At 38.6% G+C, this 23308-nt stretch overlaps 1 protein-coding gene across 1 annotated transcript; it reads left to right on the forward strand.

Moving 5' to 3' along the window:
- Nucleotides 1-820: 820 nt before the first annotated feature.
- Nucleotides 821-21888, forward strand: LOC135467049 (hephaestin-like protein). The gene is made up of 13 exons (XM_064744810.1): nt 821-1055; nt 2342-2554; nt 2901-3234; nt 4286-4392; nt 5570-5750; nt 6073-6353; nt 8253-8458; nt 8837-8987; nt 16298-16507; nt 16879-17092; nt 17578-18569; nt 19203-19397; nt 21797-21888. Exons 1-13 carry the CDS (start codon nt 821-823, stop codon nt 21886-21888), a joined length of 3411 nt encoding a protein of 1136 aa, XP_064600880.1.
- The last annotated feature ends 1420 nt before the right edge of the window (nt 21889-23308 follow it).

Below are 23308 nucleotides of genomic sequence, written 5' to 3' on the forward strand. Positions count from 1 at the left end.
ATGTTGGCACCTGACCCCGCTGTTTGGCCATGCACATTACATTGCACATGGGACAACAGCCAAAGATGAGTCAAGATTTATTACAAATAACAGAAATTCGAAGAAATGAGAAGGCACAAAGAAGTCCACTTATTGCATTCTTCTAGAGTTACGAACCACTGAACTTGTAGGTACTGATTGCATTCTCCTTGAGTTATGAACCATTGAACTTGTAGGTACTGACCCCCCACTCCCCCCCAACACACACACATATATATATATATATATATATATATATATATATATATATATATATATATATATATATATATATACGCATTAACCGTTGTATCTAGGTATGATTTAAAACCTGATATTTACTTTGTGCGGGTCCCCAAGATACTTCAGTTTTCAAATTTATTTGTTTGAATTTTTGTACATTTAACGACCTACAAGCAATATTCAAAGTGTCATAAAAGGCCAAATTTATTTTAACTGGACAACCAGTCGGTAAGCTGCCTGCCTAGTTGTCTGTATATATGTCTATCATCTATATTGTTGTCATCTTGTCTTTTACAATGGCCCATTCTGTCAAACTTTGGACACCCTATCTTATACCAAAGAAATTTCAATTTAACGTGAGGGACAGGAGTGTAATGCGACTAAGGCTGTAAGACGGATGTCAAAGCTGTTAAGAATTTGCGCTTGTTAGATTTCATTCGTGTTTTATAAATTACACACTTTTTCAACTAAACTAAACTCTTTCTTGGACAAACAAAATCAGGCACCCATCTGAAACTTTTCAAATCATCTTCTTTGTTTACTTGACAGAGCTGCCCGGATGTTCATCAAGAACGGCAAAGACCGCATTGGCAGTCGGTACAAGAAATGTCTGTACAAACAATACACGGACGACAGCTACATGGACGAGATAGAGCAGCCTGGGTGGCTAGGACTTGTTGGACCGGTGCTCAGAGCAGAGAAAGGGGACCGGTTTGTGATCCACTTCAAGAACAAGTGCAAACGCCAGTTTTCCATGCATCCGCACGGTGTCCACTATCTAAAAGACAGCGAAGGTAAGACTGTGGCATTAGAATTGATCCCTCCTGAAGGACGGAAAGCTGCGGTATAATAATATTCAGATCAATACTGAGTTTAAATAGTACTCCCTAAACGATGTTAAGTACCGCTGATAAAACTTCATCTTCCTAAACTTAAGTCCATCGAAAGCACGAAAGTTTCTTCAAAATAAGATTAATGACCACCGGGTATTGTCTTCAAATATTTATTAAGGCGTCACCGAAGCGTTTAATGTCTTAGTGCTAGATGTACATTTTTTGGGGGTCCTTTAACATGCATTTTTTAAATTGTAAGGTGAAAGTCCAGACCTATACTTAAAGTTTAACGCAGTCTATGTTATTTTATATTGTCTGAAATATGAATGCAAGGGTGTTTCTTCTTGCTGAAAGGCTGTATACATGAATGGTTTGGTCCTTTTAAGATAACTTCTGGCCGATGGCCAATATGTAACAAACAAGGATCATCTTGTCTTTGAGGTGGACAACCAAGTCATCGTCATAAATCGAAACAAACCCACTTGTTTAAAGTGAAGAGAGATCAGAATGCAATCAGTTTCCCTAATTAAACACCGGCTGGCTGAAAATAGGACACTGTGCTGCTGGGAGCACGACGTTTGTGAAGTATTTTGTGGCTTGTAAAACACGTGACTCTGTCAAACAGTGGCGTTATTGGGAAGTGTCACGTAGACATGCGCATTTAGTTGAATTATATCTGTCATTGCTAACTTGTTTTGGTTCACAAGGTCTGTTCACCTCTAACCTGCTTCGGCCAAGAAATGAAACATTGACACACTGACCTTAAATTTCATCTAATTATCTAGATATTTTTTAAGTAATTGAAATGAATATTATTTATGGCTGGCATTTTTGGTATCTGGAAAAGGATATGCGTGTGTTTTGAACAATATTCTTTTTCAAGAAACGCAGTATTTGTAGCTTGTTAAGCAATATATGTATTAACTGTTTAGTTTTTGAACATGTTTCTACAGGAAATTAACGTTTCAAAATTAAAAACACTTATGTGACACAACGTGGTCACACCAGATGCTGAAATGATTATCCACTTGTGTCCTGCTGGCGTCCTCAAATGAGCTTATTTTACGATTTTTAGAGTATTAACTTAATTATCCTACTTTGACCCAAAGCTGATTAATTCTGTGAATATTTTTTCTTTTCTTAGCGCCCTATACACAACAAAATGGATTTTCATGTTTCCTGATAATTGATATTGCCCTACATTATCATAGTTTTGCATCAATGCAACGTGTCTTGTTGTCTACCAGGTGCACTGTATATTGACGGCACTTGGGGAAAGTTGAAACAGGACGACATGGTTCCCCCTAACGGTTCTCACACCTACATCTGGTCAATACCCGAGAACTTCGCCCCTCTAGACAGCGATCCTAACTGCATGACCTGGGCCTACCACTCCCATATCAACCCAGCCAGAGACACGAACTCAGGATTAATCGGAGCTTTACTTACCTGCAAAAAAGGTAAAATTCTTTGAATCGTTTTCAGCTCGTCCTGTTTAGGCGGTAGGTGTTGCCTCATTAGAATTTTGACGAATGCAAATTATCTGTTTGGTTTGGGTTGAAAAATGCGTCAGATATATCAATTTTTATTACAATTCTCGCGTGATGTTTGACATATTTTTGAACAGTCCTTGTATAACAATTGGAATTTTCGACTGATCTTCGCAATTACGCAACAAGGAATCAACTTTTGGCTTTGAAAGACGGGAAGCGCAAACATATGATCGGATGTCTGCCCCCATACGGATCGTATTGTCGCGTTCCGCATTTTGTGACCTTGAGTAACGCTATTTATTGACTTTTACAGGAATCCTTAACGACGACAACACGAGAAAGGACATAAAATACGACTTCGTCATGCTGTACAAGATATACGACGAGAGCCTGAGCTGGTACATCGACGAGAACCTGGAAAAATGCAAAGACCCCAAACTGTGCAAGGAACTCCTGAGTTCAAACGATCCTGGATTTGCCACCAGCAACATGATGCATGGCATCAACGGACGCCTGTTCGGAAATCTGCCAGCTTTCGAGGCCTGTGAAAATGAGCATGTTGTGTGGAACATGATCGGTATGGGTACTGAGATAGATTTACACACGGCACACATCAACGGCCAAACCTTCACCGTGAATGACCACAGGTAGGATATTTACTGCCAATTACAGAAAAAAAACTGCGAAACGGTGCAATGAAAAAACAATTCCCGTGAAATTGGAAGCCATGTTTCGTGAGTGGGGTAATTGTGAGTACATAAAATTATAATGTTAGAGTTCGTTTCCTAGTAGAAATTTGCTAAATTGCCATAATGACCGTAGGCTTAATGAAGTTTAATGATCTCAGGAAATCAGCACATGTCGACCAGTCAAACGAATATGGACTTTTATTTGGTCGTCGGTGCCGACTTCATAAGCCCATCGCAATTGACGTCTTTTGTTCTAAAGAAAAACACCTACTGGTTGGCTCCTGCCAGGTTTTCTATAGACATAATAATCAGCTCCATGGAGAAATATTTTTGAAAATACACAAATCAACACGGCGAAAAAAATTGACACAAAGATGTTTAGAATTCAATGTGTTTTTGATACGTAGATGGTATCATAAAATCATGAATATGTATGTTAGAACGGGTTTAAAAATATTGAAATCAACTTCCAATTGAAAGTCCTCTTTGCGGTGATATCACGACAGATGTCTTGCGAAAGTCCCATGCAAGCGTAGCTCAACGGCGGTATTATGTAATGTTACGTTGGAGCTGTGATATTGAGTGGGGAGATTCAGAAGGGAATCTGTTTGACATGGGCTTATATCTACAATGACGCATTTTGAAATGGATTTTATTTTTCCGACTTCCTACAACCACACCTTATTGTAATGTATAAAAATATTTTCTTAAGGAGTTTATGACAGAAAAAGTCTTCAAGTGCAACATCTTGAATTTCCCCATCTATATTGATGGACATATTTATGACTATATTCGCACACCATTCTTCAGTCTAAATGAATAAGATGTGAACAAGAACAAACCAAGCGAAAGTTTTACTTACTAAGGGGGAAGAAGTAAGTTTGCTGTATGTTTGTTTCCTGTTGCAAATCTAACACTGTTTACACAGAGGTTTGCCCCTGCAGGCGCCTCTACAAAATCACTTCCACACAGCCCGCACACTATACGGTGATAACTCTGTTTATTCCAGAATTGATACGGTGCATTTGTTTGCGGCTGACTTCATGACGGGAGACATGTACCCGAAGAATCCCGGACGATGGCTTATCCAGTGCGCTGTGAACGATCACTACTCCGGTAAGTACTCCGTGTAACAAGAATATCCTCGCAGCCTTAACTGGCATCTGGAATTACGAAGCTGTCGTAATCTTAACAGGAACTAAACTCTTAACTCTTTTGGTCTGTTTTAAGACGAATATTGAATCTTTGTGGAGATATATTCAGCACTATTAAGTCGCCGCAGGACTTCCATGGCTCAGTTGGTTATCGCGCTGGCGCAGCGTAATGACCCAGGAGCCTCTCACCAATGTGTCGCTGTGAGTTGAAGTCCAGCTCATGCTGCCTTCCTCTCCGGCTGTACGTGGGAAGGTCTGCCAGCAACCTGCGGATGGGAGTGGGTTTCCTTTCAGCCTGGTTTCCTCTCACCACAATGCTGGCCGTGCTTGTGTAAGTAAATATTCTTGAGTACCGCTAAAATCGCCAATCAAATAAATCAATGAATAAATAAAGTCGCCGCCTAGTTCTTTTATCTTCGACGAGCAGGACTTCGACTGAGCGATGTTGTTGCTGTTTTTGTGGTGTATTTTTGAAATGCGCATACGTGGCATTGGTCGTGCTTTCTTGATGTCTAATGGTCCCACTTCAATGAAATACTTGTATTTTGTGATGGCAAAATGCTTAGAACGTTTACACAAAATGTATATATGTATGAATGTATGCTAAGTTTATATCAGGCTCCTGATCGCAATGTTCCGTCTTTGTAACATACTCCCTGTCAATACTCCAGGGGTAAAGTTCCTGTAACATAACATTAGCTGTATAGTGAACTGTTCTTCCGTCTTAATTCGTCTTAACACACACTTCCTATAAGCTTGGCCTATAGGGATAAAATCCTATTGAGCTTCTCATCGTGAAGAAAGGCAGAAGAATGTGGAACTCTGCAATTCTTGTTTGCTGTAACGATTCCATGATTTGTATCCTGCTATTACCATGTCTTTTTTCCATTTCCATGTCTCCACCAAAGACAGAACGCACATTGACTTAAGACCAAACATCACGTCTTTACCTTTATTTAGATATAATTTCAAATTACATTGGAAAATGTGATTTATTGTGAGCTATTGAATATTCATACAGTACACATTCACATGTACTGTCAAAATGATGTGCATGATTCTAAATGTATTTTATCCCCTTCACACCATAATCCACTTGTTTGTTGGCAAATCAGTATGTTCTTGGCCTCTGCTTACAGACGGTATGCAGGCTTTCTTGGACGTTAAATCGTGCAGTCAGGAGCGTGCGTACGCTCCCCCAACATGGACGGCTGCCCACAAGACGAGAACCTACTACATCACAGCAGAGGAAGTTTGGTGGCGTTATGCCCCGTCAGTTTGGAACAAATTCTCCGGAGGCAGCTTGTCTGACCCGTCCAGGTATGAAATCCGTTGCATACATGTACAACCCAGCGGAGGTTTCTAAAGCTTTTACATAATCTTTGCATTCATGTCTTCTTAAATATTTGCTTTCCATTGCATTTTGTTTTCTGCAAATACAGTTCATAAACGGATCTCCTCCCGTCCGCTGTATTTTTTTTTTACTCTCTCCATATGTATGATTATTCGCCAAAGTCTTCGATATGCCTGGATCTCTTTCGATATAAAAGGGAGAGGGCTCTCATTCCAAAAAGGAGTGTTATTGCTCATACATGTCGTGTTGTTGTGTATCTTTGAATACCTTTTTATCTCAAATTTCCAGTCGATCATCGACTTACTTTGGGAAATCCATGACAAGAATTGGTGGGCAGTACAAGAAAGCTTTGTTCTTTGAATACACTGATGAAACCTTCACAAGGCGAAAGTATCGTTCGGATTCAGAGATTCATCTGGGGTTTCTGGGTCCAGTGATTCGTGCTGAGGTTGGAGAATCCATTAAAGTTGTATTCAAAAATTACGCATCCAGAAACTACTCGATGCACCCACACGGCGCTATGTATGACAAAGCCAACGAGGGTGCCAGCTATAACGACAGCTCTAAAGGTAATGCTGCATTTAGTGTGAAAGAGTACATGTAGTGGGAAGAGATACATTTAGTGTGAAGGGGTACATTTAGTGTGAAGGAATCCATTTAGTATGAAAGGGTAAATTTTTTGTATAGGGGTACATTTGAAGTGAATATACACATTTAGTGTGAAGGATCACATATAGTCTGAAGGAGTACATGTAGCATGAAGGGGTACATTTAGTATGAAGGAGTACATTTAGTGTGAAGGGGTACATTTAGTGTGAAGGAATCCATTTAGTATGAAAGGGTACATTTTTTGTATAGGGGTACATTTGAAGTGAATATACACATTTAGTGTGAAGGATCACATATAGTCTGAAGGAGTACATGTAGCATGAAGGGGTACATTTAGTATGAAGGAGTACATTTAGTGTGAAGGAGTGCATTTTGTATGAAAGGGTGAAGGTGTACTGGGTTGTTCTAAAACTTCGTAAAGTTTAAATAATGAAGTTACCATCAATATTATTCGATATATGTTAGATTGAAATTTAGAAAGTAAAATTGCTTACTCATTTAATGGTGCAAATATTGCGCAACCAATGCACATTCCGATGCATACTCTAGATGTTATATAGATAGCATGGTTAACTGTTTTATTGTCATGAGCAACCCAGTATTCTAAGCCATGATTTTTTTTATGAATTTGTCTCTCAAATATCTGTCATAGAAACAAATAAAATATGCTGCACACAAATACAATTGCACTGCAATGAAATGAAATGTATGAACAAACATTACCAGAACTCTTGACATACCGCCTACACCCATTTCACATTGAATCGCGTTCCTGTTCGGACGTGTTGTAGATTCGTCTATTTGTACAAACCCTCATTTGCTTGTTTGGCACGGTGAGCGACCGAGCTGAGACAAGTTATGCATTCTCCGAATGAAAAAGGTGCAATCTTTTGAAGTTTGACACTACATTTTGCTATTCAGGGTTACATTGTCCTTAAAATATTGTAATTTCACCATGAAGTTTACTTGGCAGCTTTTGTAATTTGACAACATTCTTGTAGGGATTTTTTTTAAAATCAGATGTTGCAAGGTCAATATAAAAACTCAAACATTATGTTAAGAATGCGATTATGACAGTTGCCAATATTGTAACCTTTAATGTATTCGATCAGCCAAAGGTATCAGTCTTATAATATTTAAATCTGGTTGTTTCATATTTTATAGAATAAACGATGTGCTCAAGGGGTTATCGCGGGCATGGTGTTTAATTTTTTAACCCTGACCGTTGTGAAGCAAAAAAAAAATAATAAATAAATAAAACTTAATAAAATTGATAGCCCACAGAATTTACCAGTATTGTTGTCGGTAATAAGTTTGAGTAAAGTGTAATTCAGTAAATTCAATAAAAAATTCCGATGTGGAGCCCTGGTCAGAATAATGCAAATTTGGATGAGTAATGTTTCGTATAAAGTATATCAAGTTTCAACACATGCCTGAATCTATATAGAAAATATAGGGTACATATACGAATCTGTATAGAAAATATAGGGTACATATACGAATCTATATAGAAAATATAGGGTACATATACGAATCTATATAGAAAATATAGGGTATATATACAATCTATATAGAAAATATAGGGTGCATGTAGTAGTCCTTCTAAGGCTTTTTTTATACCTAATTAAGACCAAGAACACCAATGCTTGTGTTCCATCCTGTGATAATTTATCGATTATCCTTTCACACGAATACTACTATAACACTGAGCTACTAGCAACTTATAGCGGAATACAACAACAACACTCAACTACCAGCAAATTATAGCAAACTTGAAGAACAATCATGTGATAATATGCATTTTATCCTAAACCTAACCTAATCCCTGACATACATAAAACATGTATCCACCTTTGTAGCCATCAAAGACAACGCCGTACCACCTGGAGGAATGTACACCTACACATGGTATATCCCGGAGAGTTTCGGACCCACTTACAGCGATCCCGACTGCCTCACCAATTTCTACCAATCAGCTGTCGATCCAGTTCGCGATACCAGTTCCGGTTTGGTAGGGCCCCTTCTCACATGTAAAAAAGGCACACTGGATCACGAAGGACGACAGGTACGGTGAAAATACAGCAAATAGCACACCTAGCCAACAATTACTGTAACCTGACACTGAGATGATTGTAATCATGGAGTACAAATTATCACAGGAGCAAAACTGTTCAAACGTATTTTAGCAGTTAAATCTAGTATTAGGACTGGACAAAATTCCCATTAGTTGTGCTTTAAAACAAGATAACAAGATAAGTTTTTTGAACCTGTATTACTTTGTAATACACCTTTGTAGACCGTGAAGATATTTCTTGCATACACTAATTAGTTTAAAACATGTAATTTAGTTATTTGTTTAATATTTTAGGGTAAATTTTGTCTATTATATATTAAGTCCATGACTGCGATTAATCCGGCCTTTGCTTCCGGTTTCAACTTGCAGAAGGGAGCTGATAAAGAATTCATTCTAGTGGTGCAAGTCACGAACGAGAATCTCTCCTGGTACATCGACGAAAATATCAAGAAGCGAATTAAAGACATGAGCAAGATTAACAAGACAGACCCAGCCTTTGTGGAATCCAACAGAATGAGAAGTAAGTTGAACTGTATATAATGTAAAGGTGTTTACCTTTCCTGAAAAGGCTTTCGTTTGATATACTGTGTCCCTCAAATTAGACCTGGAAATGTATGTAATATAACATTTTGAGCTTGTGGTTGTTTAAAAAAGGCTCTTCATGATGATTTGAACATCGTGCTGAGACTAAACAGTTAACCCTTGGGGTAATAAAAGAATCAATTGTTGAAGGAAATGTATCGGCAAACCAAGGCATGGTGCTAAAATTAATACATGATCTGTCAAAAATTTGAACACATTTTAACCGGCAGCTTAATATATGTCTTGGCCAGCTAACATTAACGGGTACACATTTACATAGAGCGATGAATTCTAGAAATTCATATCTTTACCAAAACGTTCACACTTTGGAATTTTGCTCCCGCTAGATCAAGTACCGTATTTTCCCCGGAATTTCGTTTAAAATCAAGTAATCCTTGTCGTTTGTAGGCTTACTTGCTGTATAGTGTGATGTGTATAAATTTTGCATCCATCCGTGGAATTGCAAAATCTTACTTTCTAACACCCCCTCCATCTTGAGTGCTGTCAAGTGTTCACAGCAATACTTTCAAAAGTTGGAACAAGATGATAATAATCTTGAGATGTTGTAGTATTCCCAGTGTAGGCTTTCACAAAATTTCTTTGATATCCTGTCAATCAAAATGAAGACGCGAATCAAAGGTTCATGACGCGAATCAAATGTTCATAAACATTTGGTGATAATTCAACGATTTCAGGTTTATCACCATCTGTGCTTTTTTCGTGGGTGAGTATATGTTTTTCACATATCCGTGAACAGTGAGTCAGTTAAACACTCCGGTTTACTTCACATGTGATACTGAATGCAGTATAAGAAATAAAATGTTCGACGTTAAACTCCAACTAATGAATCAATTAATCAACCATCCAATCATTTATTCATTCAGTAAATTTAATTTGCTTTAGTCCTGAAACAATTATACAATGTACTTGCGACGTTATGGGAGCGACTATTTTCTTAGTAGACGAGTTCTACTGTGTCATAGGACCTGTCAAAGATGTTAGGGGACTGTTTTTGTTCATATCCACTATAAAATGGTCGTCTGAAAAACGTTTCACAAAAAGTGGTTTAGGGTAGAAGAAGGGTGGAGAGAACGGAGGAGATTGTGAACGTTTGTGAACTTTTAAGTTATTTAAGGAAAGATGAGTCGTTTGTCCATCTGGAAAACGTTAAAGGTGTTCGCTAAATTAATGTCAACAAAGGCTGCCTAACATTTTCCACATAACATAGGGCTGTTTTTATCTTTAACGACAAAAGACTTGAAACTCTCCTGCTTGGGACCGATTGTATGAGTGACCTAATTCCTAGTTTGATTTTAAATTCTCATTCTAACACAGTTTTAAGACTGTGCAGTTGTAAGATGAACAGTGACAGCTTGGTAGGATCTCGATCGTTCTTCTTGCTCTGTCTCTCACTGAAATCTCCGTATTCGTTACTCTAACAAACAAGGCTTCGCTTTAACCCAAGGAATGTCGTGTTTCCTTGGTTAGCGTTGGACGTACACACAGCCGCGTCATAGTAAACAACTCTAGCGTTACCCATTTATACGGTGGTCCATATGTACCACAGCTCCTTGTTTGACACACAGTGACACTTATATTGAGAGACCAATCAAACTAGCGACACTCCTTTTTGTGTAAATTAGTGGTGACCCTCGAGCTTGAAAACAGATTTGACGTGCTTAGGTTTGCAGGAGAATATTTAAAGAGTACTGTTACATTTAACCAGAAAAGGTTTGCTTATCGGGCGTCGGTTAGGCCTGTTTTGAAGATACTCTTCTGGGAGAATTCGAGAGTATATCACGATGTACATTGAATATTGGGGGTCTTGGACTCGTTCGAAGAAGCCATCTTAGCGTTACACGACGTCGCCATGACAGTTACGTGATCCTAAGGCTATAAGAGGGCTTGATGGAAGTGACCTTATTGCACCACGATGGCAGAGAGTATTCCACTAGCATACATTTTGTGATATCACCATTATCACGCAGCCACATTTAGTTATAAAGTACCTGTAAAATAAACTATCTGAAAGTAGCTGCATTTAGCACTGCTTACACCTATGAATAAGCAATGGGCGTGTTAAATCATTATTTTATTGCGTCACAACCGTTTGTACAATGCATCATTAGGACAGAATTTCCCAAAATAAGTTCGGTTGGCAGGTGAAAGTCTTCATCTCTCTCTTTTTTTTATTATATTAGCTTCTTGTTTTTGCTGACAAACATCAAGTACTAGCTTTTGAAGTTTTTTCGCCCAAAGAAAATTTGAGATCGTGTTGAATTGTATTAAATACTTCTGTGACATGGTCTGAGCCAATATATACCGTTTGTATTTGAACTTGAATTAAATGTCAGTGTCGCAACACCAAATATTAATAAACGCCAATGTCAGAAACCGATTGCATAAGCACCTTTCGCATTCGGAGATTTCCACACGTGAATGTTTACCGGTATAGCTAATGGTGTTGGGTTTTCTGCGGGGAGAAGCATGTCGTTAATAGCCTCTGTTACATTGTACCAGGGTAAGACTCAAAACCTTGGGTGACACTTTTTTCTGCTGTTTAAACAAACAGCCGCATTCTGCCTAGAATGCAGTATTGCTGGCGGGCATTCCCAGCTCGTGAATAGCTTACGTCGTTATAATAAACACGAGTCAATAAAAACGTGCTAGCTTCCAATATTTACCACTGCGTTGCGCAATGGCGTAATTTCAATCCTAATTTCAAGCCCGTGTTTGCCTGAGCTGCGATCCTAACACCTGTCAAAATGGAGAGCGAAACGTTTGCTTAAAGCACCGTTTGGATTTCGTTTCTATGTAGATTGCCTCGCGGCCGAGCCGGACAACGTAACATACGGTGATTGCTGCGACAGGCCCGTTTTACAAGATTAGGCGCTCGTTCAATAAAAAACAAAGCTGTAAGATCATATTCAGAGTAACTACAATCGTGACAGATGCTTTTCTCCACATGTATACAGGAAGTGGTAATAGTATAGATAACTTGACAGAAGACATATTTATTCTGAAACACTGGTCCCAAGGGCAATGCGAATTCTTCTGAATTTTACACAAAGAAATCTTTCCATGTACCATAAACATTAATAGCCATTTTAAGTGATGTGCTCGAAGCCCTCTGAAGGACTTGATTTATTGCGCAAACTATAAGAAGGATATTATATGAGATGTATAAATCGTGCAGAATTTATTATAAGCTGAAAGGATGCGCATGCAAGGTGGTATTAATGTAGATGAGCATGCTTGGAACATCTGAAATAAAGTATTTTTCCCTTTTTTCCACTTTGGACAAATTTGTAACTTTTTGTTCGTGATACAGTGATGTAAGATTTCTTATGTAACAGCTCACTGCACTGATCATATCATATTTGACTCCAGTTACTGTCAGCTGTCACTGTTGTTTACCTGTTAAACTGGCTTTAAAAAGTGTCGTTGTCCACTCGATTTGATTTTTTTTTTTGCTTCAGTGGTTACAGTGTGAATGTTTTAATTCATTTCTGTAATCTTTTTCAACCAAACCCATAATCAACTAGTCAGCCAACTACCAGATAAATATAGGTGTACATAAAGGACAATAGTAATAACATGAAATAGAGACTTTGTCTCATGCGAGAGCCTCTGGATATAACAGCTTTCTTAAATGTGGCGATTTTTTTAAAACTTCAACCTCCTTTTTTGTAAATAATTATTTTTGATCATATTTCATGGAAGATTTTAGTAATGTTTTCTCATACCATAATATTTCCAACTTTGTTAGTATCGCTGGAAACAAGAAATAAGATACGTTTGTATTGTATGGTAACTTTTAGTTCCGGTGCGTTCCATACCGAAAGCGCCATCACAGAATTGCATACATTACATATGGAGAGCCAAGTCGACAGACAGTTCCCTAACAACCATCATACATGTTCCCAATTGCTTTACCTCATGATGCGCAAATTCACCAGTTGGTCGACACAGTTTTATGTTTACCTTCCTTTGAGACTGGTTGTCTTTCCAATAGTACGGCATGACGTCTACTTGTAATCGTGCAAACAGATACCCAAATGCCACTTATTGTAGTTATAAACAGAAGATTTTGACATACTCGGAGAATAATTCCTATTGAACTTTTTAACCTTCACGCGTTTATGCTGCCGGCCGTGCGGTTTTTGTATGGATTGAAGATGGACAGAGGGCTGTCTCCGACCATTGTTGACCCTTTGGATTAAAAACTAAACCTGTCATGTCTCAGCTGAATGTTAAACGAGAGTCAGCATATCTGAGACTATCCACAAAGTTATGAAAATCCCCCGAAAACGATGGGAAACAGTGACACGGGTTCTAGTCCCTATTTGGCCGAAAAATACCTGCAAAATCCCGAAATCAGGGGCTAATATCAGTCGTGAAACCCCACTGGGTGTGCAAAAAATACACCTTGACCTCTGGTACTACCTTTAGATATGTGAAATCTAAATTTAAATGAATCGTATTCAAGCTAACAATTCGCTTTTATAACGAAGCCATATATATAAGTTTTCAGGTTATTAATTTTACATAATAAAATCCCAGATCGTTATGAATTTGGAGAACGCAAGGATATGTTTTAGACCTGGGTATAACTTTAAATAAATATTAACTTTTAGGGAAGCGTCTAACATGTATAGAAATTTAATGCATAAAATGATACATTGTGCCGACAATGTTGACATATGGCCGGTTAAATGCCGCGCTATGAAACGAGAGATCGAAAACTTACAGATGAAGTTCTGTCACAATTACGCAAAGCTTTGACCGCGTATCAGTAATACATGCGAGCTACCGAATGCAAACAGAAATCCTCACGTTACACATATATAAATGTAATTTCATGAATATGCACGTGGAGCAGTTATTTCCTCTCCCAATACCTCCAGCCACAGATTGACAGCAAGCTTAATTTTACGATACATGCATATGGATTGCAAATCATCTGAAGTATGTCCATCCCGTCGCCAAACGTGACGCTTTCGCCACATCCTGCGTAACGTTTTAATGCCCCATTCCTGTCAGCCCAGAGTTTTTAGGGTTCATACTATTGCCATTGCACAGCTGAGCTGAATTCTTAATTCATGTACAGACACCGCCCCTTTGCTCACATGAACATAACATCGTTATGTATCTCCTCTATACCATCCTTGCAAAAATTCATTTTCAGTTAGTCTTCTGTGAAATGGCTTGTTATATTTTCGGTTAAGCATTTTGCTTATTACCTTTTATTTCATAGCATTCAAGTTCGTGGGTTGCACAAAAGTACAATTTAATGTCCGTCATACCTCACAACATGGACTGTAGACCAATCACTGTGCTGTTAGGGCAGGTTTGCTGGTCCTCCATTACAACATAGGTCATGGTTGATTCCATTCATTCATTTTATCTAAGTCATATTTGGTCTTTTGCGCGGCCCGGTTTTCATCGATGTCGAAAGTATTTACTCGGTAACGGAAATGTCAGAGGTGTTGAATTTTTTGGTTATATTACTTTCTCAAAACAATCGGGTGAAAACAATATGTGTAATGTAAACAATAACCAACAGCCAGAGTCGTGCTCCAAAGGAGTATAAAAACGAAGCCAGTGTTTAATAAATTTCCCAGCCTTGTGGTTTCTCTCCGGGCTTTTCTGGCACACGATCTCCTGCGAAGCGGGACAAAATTTTCCACCGCCGCAAGTGTGTGTCTGCTGACCCCAACGGCCTTCCTGGTTATTTTGCAAACACCCCCGGAACAAGAGTTAATTTACTCACCGTTAAGTTTTGCAGTGGGTGGCATTTTCCCAAACACCTTAACAAAGCAAAACGCATTGCTTCCAACTGTTAAGCTCTGCTTACCGCGCGGATTTACATCGGTTTTGAATTGGGTACTAATGTGTTATTTGTCAGTTATGAGTAAATGGCATGTACATAACGAGTGTCAAAGCGAAATTTAAACCCATCAGTGAATACATTTTGCACGTGGTTGGCAGCAGTAGCGCACATCTACTTCTCAAGGCCATCTAAATCAGATGTTGAAGGTCAGACTCACCGGTCAAATCCGGCCATCCCCCACATTCGCTTTGCACACAAGTACTGTGTTGACAAATTGTAACACAAATTTGTAAACGTGAGTGTTATGGTTAGTTATCCTTGAGTGAAATTTCGTTTCGGAATCCTTCCATTTAGATGTAAATCCACATGAAAATATTGGTCGCGTGCCACTATGAAAACTATGATGACAGGTATGAACACGCTATTCTAAATTACGCACGTCTGGACTAACGACCTACCTATAGCATTGTAACAACTGTTGATACCACTACATTTACCTATGTGACTTGTAATAGATAACTGAAGCCATCTGTTTTTGAGTTGCAAACCCGTTCTAGCAAACTTAAGACATAAAAGTAACTTCCTATCTCACAAAAAAGAGAATATTTCAGAACTGTGTAATTTACATAGGCAGAAGTTCCTCCCTTGCGCTCATCACTATGGGTAGGTGCTGCTCATCAACCCGGTGGTGCGTCATACTTGGTGTCATTGATGCAGCACTAGTGCGTGAAATTGAAGTTTTTCCCGTTGTATTATTGCTGGTCTATAAGAGTGAACATTTATATGTGACAAGTACAGAGCTCTCAGTCTCACCTGGTTTACTTTTGCGTCCAGTAACGTGATCATGCGAAATCAAACAGGAACTAAGGGAAGTAAATCTGTTCGGCAAAAATTGTTTTACCCAACCAGTGAGCAATTGTACTATCCGTGGTAGGCGGGTGGAGGGGGGCGGATAGAGAGGGGTGTTAGATTTGTTTCTAACGCTCTGTTCCTGACAAACAAGCAATAAGGTGGGCAATTATTGTAAAGATTTCATGTTTGTTCATTTATTTAAGACTCTTAACACAGCTACAACGAGAATCACAAAAGCATATCTTCATACCTACATTTCCCGTGCTGACAAACTGACAGATCATATAAACAAATACAAATAAACAAAGTGACACAGAATAACAATCTATCAAAGGCAACAGGAAACAAAATGATATTCTGAAATTAATTCATTCGAATTAACAGTATCTTAAGCCATAAGAATACGATATCATGGGAGACATTGATTATGCTTCATCTGAAACCATTTATAACAATTTAAGCATGTCTTTCGGATACATTTTTCTCACCTGTATTCTTGCTGTATTTGATGCTCTGTTTCACTTGATACTTGATACAAAATTTACTGTTTGCATCTTTATCAGACATTAACGGGCGTTCCTATGGCAACTTGGAAGGACTGGAAATGTGTGTGGGCGACAAAGTGTCCTGGCATTTGATTGGCTTAGGAACGCAAACTGATATACATCCGGTTCACTTCTTCGGAAACACTTTGTCCAAAATCAACCGTGTGGACGTATTCGCTGTGTTTCCATCAACCACACAGACATTGGCTATGGTTCCCGATAATCCAGGTAACTTATTAGCATAATGCCAACTACGCCCACATCAGTCGTGATATATTACTACAATATGGTGAACTGGAATTACGGAAGGGTTGGGAAGTTTTTCTAAGTTTTATTTAGAACTTTTGTTCATGTTTAAGGCATAGGCCTATACAGGTACTGGTGTGCTTTATTTTTTTTAAATTTTAACCATAAACGTATTATATCAGACTATATTCAAAACTTACAAATTTACTCATTTTAATAATATAAGTTAGTATAACTTCGTTTGTCTTTGATTTGAAATGGTGTAGCCACATAAAGTTGGTCTAACGTGAAAGGTTAATTTGATTAATCCAGCTGTAACACCAAAGCTAATGCCCGATTCATCTATTCTCCAGGTATTTGGGGTTTGATCTCCCGAACAAATGAACATTTCAAGAACGGTTTGACGGCCTTGTACACCGTCCACGGTTGCGGGATGAAGCCACCGACAAAAGTTCCCTATGACGCTAAATCCCGCCGCTATTATGTCGGTGCCGTGGAAGTCGAGTGGGAATACGCTCCACTTAAGAGAGATGTTGTGAAGGGAAAGAGTTTGAAGAGGCCTGATTCGTAAGTTGTGTCAAGAAGACTTCCTGAATCCCGCGCTAATTTTCTAACTTTTCATTTGCAACAATGTTAAACATTCAGCCATAGCTGGCGTATTTTTAGAGCTGATTTAGAGCTGGCGGAATCCTGTTTAGGTACAGTCTGTTCAAAAAGGTCGTTTTTAAAAAGATGAACTATGCATGCAGAACTACCGTACTTATACCTATTAGCCCATGTTATTAGTATAACTCTTGTAAAAATGAAACACGGCTTTACTCCGTCCTTTGGTATCTCCTTAATTCAAGAAAATAAAACAAGCAAAGCAAATACCGTTCATTTCTGTTCAGACATGCGTGACACATCATGCGCAGTGACTATAAAGAAACTTTTCAAGATGATGCTTTGCCATAGCAATTGCCTTATCGGTGTTAATCTTGAATGTACTATAACCACCTTGTCGTTACTGTCGACTGTGTTGTTAGTGTTTTCATGTATATTTTTAATTTCAGAGTTGGCTATATCTTTGTGAGACATGACAAAGGCTTCATCGGCAGCAAATATTACAAAGCCGTGTACAGGGAGTTTACTGATGCATCTTTCACGGAACCGAAAAAGCGGGACGATCGAAACATTCATCGTGGAATCTTAGGACCCGCTCTGAGAGCCGAAGTTGGAGAAGTCATCGAAGTTGTCTTCAAGAACATGGCAAGCAGGCCTTTCTCTATCCATCCCCATGGCGTGTTTTACTCTAAGAACAACGAAGGTGCCCCCTACCTTGATCACACAGGAAAGCACACGGATGATATGGTCACTAAAAACGGTTTCTACGTGTACCGATGGTTGGTTCCTGACAGGGCCGGCCCCGGTAAGAGCGACCCCAACTGCATCAGCTGGCCCTACTACTCTTCCGTGAATCCTGTGAAAGACGTCTACGCTGGTCTGGTGGGGAATATAATCATCTGTAGGAAAGGCATCCTCTCCAAAGATGGAAAGCGAAAGGATCACATCGATAGAGAAATCACTCTGTTCTTCTTCCTCTTCGACGAAATGATGAGTTGGTACATCAACAAAACCACGAGCAAATACGCGCCGAGCCGAATGCACGACATGTCCAATTCCACGTTTATGGCCAGCAATATTATGAATTCTATCAACGGTTTTATCTACGGAAACAATCAAGGTTTGGTCATGTACAAAGGAGAGAAGATCGCCTGGTATATATTTGCTCTCGGGGGAACCATGGACATGCACACCGTACATTTCCACGGACAGGTCCTTATTCACAAGAGAGGAAATCCCACTATTGTCGACGTCCTCGCCATCTTCCCTGGAACCACGGAAACGCTGGAACTTGAAGCGACCAATCCGGGCACATGGCTCTTGCATTGTCACGTGAACGACCATTTGACCAATGGCATGGAGACTTTCTACACGATCAAGGATTCATCGGCCGGAGGAGCGTGGACGACAAGAAGGACGACGATGGATTGGAGAGGAACAGGTAATGGTGGTTTTATGATTACCGGTATACAAATTGATAATGTCATAGGCTGTCTTCAGGTTAAACCGACGTCATTTATACGTTATTAAAATGCACCCCCCCCCCCCCAAAAAAAATATTTGTTTTATTTGGCGATGCTTTTGTGCAGATATAATATAACGGCTCTGAAGTCGTCTGAAATGTTAATTTTGATATTAGACTATCAGCTGCATGGAAGTCTTTCCAAATATGACAAATACCTATGGTAGCGCTGCACGTTACTGCAAATACCTATGGTAGTTTCACGTTATTTGCGCGTGGTAAAAATGAGTTGCGTGACAGTGTTTCCGAATATGACCAGTAATCATGGTGATGCTAAAATGTGTAATGCTTGCGCAACTCCTCATACATGTCTTAAAGCCAGACGCCGAGGAACTTTTAACCACCATTCAATATTACAAACAATATTCAAAGTTTTCCGAAGTTCCTCGAAGGTTTTTGTCAAATAGTTACTCACCATTAACTCTTCTGTTAAACAAACTTTTAAGACACTCAAAACAGTAAAAACAGTAACACTGGACATTTAGTTCATAAAGGTATTTCACAAGTATTATCATACATTCAAATACTATCCTTGTGGTCTCGTTCTTTTAGATTCGCGATCACGTGAGCACGGGACGCGGGAAATCGATTACAGTGACTCCAGGGGGATGGACTCGGAATCTATGGAGGAGGGAGGGGACGATATGTGGGGAAAGATGGATATGATAATCTTGATCGTTGCCTGTGTAGTGGCAGCGGTGGTACTAGGGGCAGCAATTATCATACCAGCTCGAGGGCCACCAAAAGGTACAGTATTACACAGTCTTTCACCAGTTGCACTTCGCTTGGTGAAGTTTGGGAAGGTCATGATTACATTGATATATGTCAAACTGGGAAAAGGACATAATAAGCTATTTTCTTTACGATTTAAACTATTTGAAACACAGAGTATTCACCTTAATTATGAGAGATTTAACAATACTCCATCCAGCAAACAGATACTCTGCTCATATATACATTATCTGAAATACATTTTACGTGTAATGAAATGGGTTATTGGGATATTCAAAAGTAACCTGAGTTATACATGTCAGTCAGTAATATGGATTGCATGGCTGAGTGATTGAGTCAGTATGTGTAGGAATAAATGAGTTTGATTTTATGCAGGTGTTAGCGGTTCTGTGACTGGGGTCGTGAGCAAAATGGGGATTTACATCTGAAATATAAACAAGCTCATAACAAAGATTGTTCATGATTTATTTTTCTGACACTGCTTTTACAAATTACCAACAGACCCGAAATCAAAGTTGGAAGGCATGGTAATGTTTTTAAAAAATTTCCTTATCCCATTCACTGAAATATTTTCTTCTGTGAAAAATAATATGTGATGAGCACTAGTTGACAACGGTTCGTTTTCATTTTCGAGCTTGCTTTATTGGGTACTGAAAACAACTAAGAATGATGAAGTGAATGAAAGTGGTACTTATTTGATGACAAATTTGCCTTTTTTCTGTGTAACCATTGAACAGTTATTTTATACCTCTCAGTTGTTTTAAACATTAAGATAATCGTGTGTAAATTTTGATGTGATTTTAAAGCACCAATATATAAGTACACATCTGTCTACTTGTCGCTTTCTGTATTTGGAGTATCGTGTGTTTTGATGTGTGGGTTTTTGGGGACATGGATGAGTAACTGTTGGTGTTTGGATGAGTGGGTGTGACTCAGGGAGGGAGGGTGATAGTCATACCATAAATGTTATGCGCGAATGGACGGGGTTGGACGAGGATACTATATGTGGTAAAACGACATTAATTCTGGAGTTTAAACATGCCATTCCTTTCAGTGTTCATCAAGGAGAATTAGGTTGCGCCGGATGTCGTATTTGTCTGCGCTTCCCTTTTACAGTGAAGCAAACGCTAACAGGCAAAGCTCTACCTTATGAGATTGTATCTCGTGCCGTTTACACATTAACATTTGAATTATCATTACAAAAAAATCTAGAAAAACACAGAATTATAAATGTTGCTTTACAACAGTGTTTGCAAATCATTTGAAACAAATTAGGAAAGGTAACAGCTCTGCCAAAAATTATTCATTGAAGTATACACGAAGAGGGCGGAGAGTAAACGGTGGTTATTGATATATCGATATGTATAGGAAACATTTTATTAAGTTTCCGAAAATTAAATATGCCCGGTAGATTGCAATTATTTCTTGTAAACGTCAGCGCGCCTGTCCGGTGATGGGCAGAGACTTCGATTTAAATTATAGCTTAATTAAGAGGTTTTTATCGCCGGAATTCAATCAATCGTGTTTATCACAAGCAATCAAACAGCACGAATAAATCAGCAATGTCAGTCGAGCTCAATAAATAAGCAGATTTGACAAGTGTGATGAAAAACGTGAATCTTAGTATCGGTAATCTGAAGGCAAAAAGTAACAAAAAACAATAAAACTAAAAAAAATCGCTGGAACGTTTTTTTATGATATGAATAGTGTATAAGATATACGCAATATAGGCTAAGCTATTTCTGCACAGGTTCAGACAACTTCAAGCGTCATTTGTTTTTGGAATGTATTCATTTGCTGTTAAACACGGCGCGGTTAGAAAGTCAAGGGGACGCGTTTAGTTAAGGGCCTGTACAAAGGGTCACCCATGGCTGCCTGTGTTAGTGATCTTAAGGGTATTTATCGGGCACACACCAGGGAAAACTTTCACGCCCTGGGAGCAACTTTCACGCCATTTTAACTTGAAACCCGCAATAAACAAACAGATTCTGGCTCCAGCGCATGGCCTTATTGTTCCGACACTTAAACAAGTGTTACAACTACACATGCTCCATGCTAAATTTCAACGGAGTGTCGTTAGGAGAACTTTATAGGTTCATAATACAATTATTCTTATTTTCGTAATCATTATTTTGATAATTATTTTCACAAAGTTGATGTTTATTTAACTAAAATAAACGGTTATCTCTTGGAAAAGAATTGCAAATTTATCTAATAAAAATTCTTCGGTATATATCTTTGTTAAATGTATATCATATATTATTAAAATATTAAATAAGTACAAAATCACGTATACTGAAAAAAAAAATAGATGCTCTAAATTGTCTGAAATGTCTTCTCTTTTAGGCCTGCCCTATATCCGTCATAATCTGGCCACATAATAATTTAGTTTTTACTTTTTTACCTCATTTCAGCCTCCAGAACCACAACATCATTGGAAAGTGGCGATGACGCACCGGGAACCAGTCCGTCACCTGTAAACGTGGTTAACGAGGAAGTCCACTGAGGCTTCCGGCTGGTCGGCCATAAAGTGCTGTATTCGACAATACATGACTCGAAATTCCAGCATTCTTAAGTTGACCATCGAACAGTTTTAAGAATAACCACAGATATAGATATTAATATGTTTGTTAAGTAGGAATGACGTCAGCTGATATGTACAACTAAGCCAGATGATGTCCCGCGTGCGATCTGACTGCGCTAATCATTGAGCAGTCTCTCAAGCTTGTACGATTTTGTATCAGAGAGAAGTGTTTCTATACGGTGACAAATTTTGTGATATTTGATAGGGTTGTACAAGACAACTGTTTTGGTGTCGGGCCAGATATGGTAATTCCTTTTTTAAATTTGAATTCTCCTTAATTAGCAATGGACAGACTTTTCGCATGAATCGTTTTGCTGTTGTCTACGTTGATTGTTGCTCTGTCTGTTGAAGTAAATGGTTTGCGTTCCCTTTAACATACGTTGTTGTTGCTGTAACGTTTCCAAGAAACATCATTGTACATAGCCTTCATTTGTCCTTGTTTGATGTTGTGACGTATTATTCATTGTATAAAATACATAATCGGGTACAAATTCACACACTGAGAAAATTGGGGTCAAAATGTTATATCTTTCATCGTTGCACTATCAGATGCCTTTTAAGTATTAAAACTTATATGACCTATGCAACTACATTTATACAGTTTGAAATGCTACCTTTTAACCTTAGAAGAAGCGCCTTTATTAAAACTAAAGCATTATACTTAGTACCAAATATTGTTACCCTTCAAATTCATGAAATCATGAACACAAAGTTAGCAAATTGCTAAATAAATTATGCAGCAGGGGTTCGACTGATTTGGTGACTTCAAATTCATTTCGCCACTGTGCGGAAGGTTGTGAAAATGTAAACTACGATGCAGTTCTGCGTGATAGCAGTATGTGTGAAACGTCCTGCAACTTTCCTGTATTTATTTTATGTTTTGCAGGTGACGTGCATTTCTGACTTTCTCATACCGAGAAACGTATATATGTGTGTGTGCGTTTGTTTTAGATGACAATTTGTGTACGAGTGTGGCTAATATCTTGAAAACCTGAGCAGATTTATCTACATTATAATCTCAATGTATCCCTTATCATTTCTACGAGGTAGCTTAGAATGACCTTTAATGTGTGTGTTTTTATTTGTTGTTTTTTTGTGTTTTGTTTTTCAGAGACGAATGTATGTTAGCAGATGTCCTTGAAGGTGGAAAAATAATTCCTGTTTTTCTGAAATTTGCGCTGTGTTGAATGTTCAATGTGTCTTTCTTGTGTATCGTGTGATTCTTTTCACATTTGTTCAAGTTTCCACTTCTTCGGGCAACACTGGAAGCCATCCCACAAATGTTTTATAAATGGCTCCCGATGGCAGTTAAAGAACTGGCATCCTATTGGATTCTTGTCCT

Source organism: Liolophura sinensis, chromosome 6 (genome assembly GCF_032854445.1).
Source record: "Liolophura sinensis isolate JHLJ2023 chromosome 6, CUHK_Ljap_v2, whole genome shotgun sequence".
NCBI lineage: Eukaryota > Metazoa > Mollusca > Polyplacophora > Chitonida > Chitonidae > Liolophura > Liolophura sinensis.

Coding starts and splice junctions, on each gene's coding strand:
- LOC135467049 (XM_064744810.1), top strand. CDS start 821: ATGTTCATCAAGAACGGCAAAGACCGCATTGGCAGTCGGTACAAGAAA. Junction 4,393..5,569: donor TGTGAACGATCACTACTCCG/GTAAGTACTCCG, acceptor CTCTGCTTACAG/ACGGTATGCAGGCTTTCTTG. Junction 17,093..17,577: donor AGTTTGAAGAGGCCTGATTC/GTAAGTTGTGTC, acceptor TTTTAATTTCAG/AGTTGGCTATATCTTTGTGA.